Source organism: Aspergillus brasiliensis (genome assembly GCF_001889945.1).
Source record: "Aspergillus brasiliensis CBS 101740 unplaced genomic scaffold ASPBRscaffold_3, whole genome shotgun sequence".
NCBI lineage: Eukaryota > Fungi > Ascomycota > Eurotiomycetes > Eurotiales > Aspergillaceae > Aspergillus > Aspergillus brasiliensis.
Window position 1 is genome coordinate 1,374,879 of NW_027137444.1, and position 4,935 is coordinate 1,379,813.

The window sequence follows — 4,935 nt, forward strand, 5'->3', positions numbered from 1 at the left end:
TCTTCCACCGCAGCAGGTTCTTCCACCGCAGCAGGTTCTTCCTCCGCAGCAGGCTCTTCAACCGGGGCGGGCTCTTCAACCGGAGCGGGCTCTTCAACCGGGGCGGGCTCTTCTGCAGGAGCGGGCTCTTCGATAGGGGTTGGCTCTTCAGCAGCAGGCTCTCCGACGGCAGGCTCTTCGACGGCAGGCTCCTCAGCGGTAGTAGGTTCCCCGGCGGGGGGTACCTCGACAGTTTCTTCGACTGGGCCAGGTTCCTCAATCGTGGGCTCTTCAGGAGCAGCGGGCTCGTCGGCGATAGGCTCTTCAACAGCAACCTCTTCTACTGGAGCAGGTACTTCAGCTGGAGCGGTCTCCTCAGGCTCAGGTTCAGGAGGCGTCTCATCGGGGGCTGGAGGATCCTCAGCTGCAGGTTCTTCAGCCATAGGTTCTTCTGCAGGAGTGGATTCTTCGGGCACAGCTTCAGCGCCAGGCTCTTCGACGGAAGCTTCTTCAGGAACTTCACGGACACCCTCTTCAGCTGGCACTTCCTCAGTCGATGGGGTCTCTTCAGGAGCCCCCTCTTCTGTTACTTGCTCGGGTTCTTCAACATGGACCGGCTCTTCTGCTGGCGCCTCCTGAGCGGCGCTATCGGCAGCAGGCTCCTCAGATTCAGGTACCGCCCCCCCGGCGTCTTCGTTGGGTGTAGCTTCTTCGACTCCGGCATCAGCGGCCGGGACGTCCTCTGCTGCGGCCTCTGCGGGAGGCTCCTCTGCAACTACTTCCTCGGTCGGCTTTTCATCAGATGGCTCTTGAGCATCTGTCGGTTCGTCCAAGCTTGCTGCTTCCGGAGATGTCTCCGCTGTCACTGGGGGTTCATCGGTAGGAGCTTCAACCGAGTCAGAATTCGTAGCTTCCTCGGGAGATACCTCCTCGCTTGCTGCCTCTCCCGCTGCAGGTTCTGCTGCAGGTCCCGCCGCTTCTGCAGTTTCCTCAGTAGGCACGTCTGTTGTGTCCTCCGCGGTAGGCTCCTCAGCCGGAGGCTGTTCTGTAACGCTCTCTCCGGCAGGGTCTTCCGCGGCAGCAGCGGCTTCCTCAGCAGGTGTCTCGGGAGACTCTTCTTCAGCAGCAGGTGGCTCAGAGGACTCTTCGGCCGGCTTTTCGCCGGAGTCGACTTCCGCTGAGGCCTCATCAGTTGTTTCAGGCTGTGCGGCCTCAGGTGACTCTTCGGTGGCAGCAGCCGGCTCTTCCGCTGCCTCTTCAATTGCATTCGCTGGCTCTGCTTCGGGTTCGACGTCGGCTGTGTCCGCCGCTATATCCTCCGTCGGCTCTGGCTTCCCCTCGTCTGCTGGTGCTTCATCCACAGTTTCTGTAGGGTCGGGATGGGATTGTTCCTCTGAACTTGAACCCTCCTGCCCTTCTGGGGCAGCAGGGGGTTCCGTGGATTCTGGTGCAGGCTCGGGTTGTGCTTCGATCTCATGTTCTTCAGCCTCTTCCTTCGAGTCCGCAGCCGGTTCTTCAGGCGATGCATCGCCATTATCATTCCCGCCAGCACCGTCGGCTTCGGGGCCATCATCGTTGCTAGGGGGCGCAGCTTCGCCCTCCTCTTGACTCTCTGCTGGTGGCTGCTCCGGTGCATTCTCCCCGTCCTTGTCGATATCAACGTCGATCAAGTCGGCCGTTGTTGCTTCCGCTGGCGCTTCATCTTCAAATTTGGCGTCTTCGGCTGCTTGTTTCTCGGCTTCTTCTTTTTCGGCGTCGACATTGACATCTTTTGCAGAAGGATCACATTCTGGGAAGTCATCCTCTATGTGTAAGGTCAGCTGACTTTGGGAACTGATATCAATATTAGGCGTACCATTGCTGGGGGCTTCATTGTTCTCCTCGGAGGGTGTATCATCTACGTTTGCCGGTGCAGCGTCTGCTTCGGCTTGTTCCGGTTCGATGTCTTTTGGCGCATCCTCAACAGGTTGATCACTGGCAGGGCTATCTTCCGGCGGTGGGGTGGACTCGTCCCCTTCTGGGGCGGGACTGTCGCCATCTTCTTGTGTTTCAGTAGTCGTATCGTTGGGGGCCTGCTCAGCCTCTGGTGGTGGAGTTGTTGCTTCGGTGGCACCTGATGAGGGTTAGCACTAGAAAGAAAAGGACGATAACATTCGCTTGAGACGACATGATGATAACAACTGTTTCAGGCCAGAAGGTATAGTATCGAGAGACAGGACAACATACCATCAGACTCGGGAGACGTTGAGCCATCAGCAGGGGCACTATCGGATCCTTCTGTAGGGGTAGTCTCGGCGGCCGGGGCATTATCTGGTTCGACGGGGTTGCTGTTATTGTCCTGATCCTTAGGCGGCGTCAGATGATCCGTAGATGCAGTAGTGACAGGGTAATATGAAAAGCTAAAGGTTTGACGGTCGAAGGTCTGATAGTGACGCTCGAAAGTCTGGTACTCAAACTTGGGAAGTTGTGCATACTGGACCGGGCGTTGCTCCATTTTCTCCGACATCAACCGGTGCCTCCGGGGTAGGATCAAGAGGGGGAATTTGCTCTTTGGAGAGTTGATTGTCGTTTACGGGGAGCCTTTGCTTATTATTATTGTTGTTGTTGCTCTTCTTTTTCTTGTTGTTTCCTTTTTTACCCATGGCATCGGATCAGTGGCGCTTCTTGGTCTGTGATGACCTTCTTGTGGAACGGGAGTGACAAGCGGATATAAATCTATTGAAGGAAAATATGACATATGCCTGTCGAATTCTAGACAAGGCACAGGAGACAGGGGGGAAGGCGAATGAAGAAAACCCAAAAATAGGGGCAACGCAAGAAAAAAGGAACGCAAAGCGAGGGGTGCTGTGTAATTGCTGGGTTAAGCAAACGCTGGGGTATGAGAGGCTGGACGCGCAAAGGGCAGAAAGGGCATAGGCCCGATGGTCCGCCAACAACATTGTGGTTCCTTTTCGAGGACGAAGACGAGGCGACGTATGGTAGTGCATTCGCTATCCAGTGCAATGGGACACTGTCCAGGAATGGCTCGGGCTTGGGGCTGGGGACGTCATGAACGAACTGCCCGACGGCATCTCGTATCATTGGGCCACGTCTCACGGGCCCCATGGCCCTCCCGGACGGACATAGAAAGAGGGTCTTCTTCCGGAAGCATCACTGGGGCAAGGGGATAACCGGCGGAGCACCATCTGCAGCAGAAGCATGCAGTCGCAACTAGCAAGCAGGTGGCGGCGGGGGGTGGATGGGCAACTGTGGTCCAGATAGGATAGCAACACCACAGGGAATTGGGTGCTCCGTAGGATGGGTCGTTAGTGTGGTGGGGATGGTGCCACAGCTCCATCAGAAAGTGCTTTCGTAATTAATTTTTTTTTCTCCATCTGGTGTCAATTCTTTTGGTTTATTTGGCCTTTTGCAGACAAAAGTATTGCAAAGATAGTTCCAAAGTATCGTGGGTAGCCAATGCCCTGCAAGTACTTTGTACGGGGTCGCAAACTCAAGTGCGGGAGAAAAAAAGAAAGCAATGGATAGAGACCTGCGCCTTGAGAATGCAAGGTCAAATGATTGATCTTAGGCCCAATGATTGAACATTCTAATACAGCCAATTATGCCGGCATCCGGGACAATGACAGGCGAAAAAGCCATCGAAAGTGTAAAGGGTGCTGCCCATGGTTACTCCGACCTGTCGAGTGTACCTCATCAACATAGCAGGAGCACCAGTATCATAATCATTCATGCCCAACGGCTACTGCAGCAATAGTAGTAAATTAGACGCATGGTCCGTGAGTAGCGAGACTGGGTCCCTGGCCAGGGAGAGAAAAAAAGACCTAGGGGTGGTTGGGTGTCACTAGGGTGCGATGTTATGGCCATGGTAAGGATTACTGTTGTGACTGTGCACTGTTCGGTGGGTAAAGGCGATCAATCATCGACGACAGCATCACTCCCCATCACCAAAAATGACAGGGGGGTAGGAAAGCTGGTCGTGAGGGGGCGATGAAGATCTCCTGAAACTGGTCATTATTATTTCGTACTTCTGGTACAGATGAAGCATCATCGAAGCAGAAACGAAGCAAACCAGAAGGGTCAATAGGAAAAAAACAAACGCCTGGTGCAATAGCGAGGGAAGGGAAAAGAAGGGAAGAGAGGAGGGAAAGTGAAGCCGGATTTGCAACTCCACCGGACAATTCAGCAGCCGCAGATCACTGGATCGCCCAACCAGGAATAGTGGGATTTCTTTCGATCGGGTTTCAGTTTTGAATCATTTCGAGTGCCTTTCATTAAATTACGATTCAACAAGAGGTCAATTCCTCTCAGGCACCATGAAGAGGGAGGCAAAAATAGTTCATCGTGTCTCCAATCCAGATGATATTTTCCCGATCCACGATGGAGATCTGGCATCCAGAATACAGCATCGAAATTGCTTCCAAATACAACCGACAGATCAATTCCGAGATACAGGCAGGCCCAGATCATGGGCGGTGGACAAGAAAAGAAGCCGGACTCGTCGCATCCACCGATAAGTGAGGCGCATTGCTGTTCTGGCAACCGGTGACTGGCTACCGATGGTGCGCCCCCCCAAACCAGGCCCGTTGAAGGAGGCGTCATTAGTGATTGCACACTATCGGGATGCTAACTAACCCCATTCCTCCGAGACCCTCCATTTTCTCCTTGGCTACCTGCCCATCAGGCAAGCTGCCCAGCTTATTGCAGCTCGCATACATACACATAACTAGTTACATACAGTGTTGTGTTTTGACGGGCTCCCCGCTCGGGTCTATACAAACCCCAAATCCAATGCCTTCTTCTCCCCTCTGGCACAAACACCCTCCACGTCAACCACCACACAACCCCCCCTAATCTATCTATTGCCATCGCAACTGCCTTAACCCATCATCTCAGATACCTAGCCAGATACCCGAGATCTTTTCCTGTGCGTGTCATTGACTTACGTACTTACTAGAT

The 4,935-nt window shown here is 54.0% G+C and overlaps 1 protein-coding gene across 1 annotated transcript in view; it reads right to left on the bottom strand.

Moving 5' to 3' along the window:
* ASPBRDRAFT_27614 (PE repeat family protein) overlaps window positions 1–2,473 on the bottom strand; it is a gene marked incomplete at both ends in the record, with an annotated part of 4,413 nt that extends 1,940 nt beyond the window's left edge. The window contains 2 exons of the mRNA XM_067622404.1: window positions 9–2,092; window positions 2,206–2,473. Coding sequence (XP_067481845.1) covers window positions 9–2,092; window positions 2,206–2,473 — 2,352 coding nt within the window. The remainder of the gene's footprint in view (window positions 1–8; window positions 2,093–2,205) is intronic.
* Between the last annotated feature and the right edge of the window lie 2,462 nt (window positions 2,474–4,935).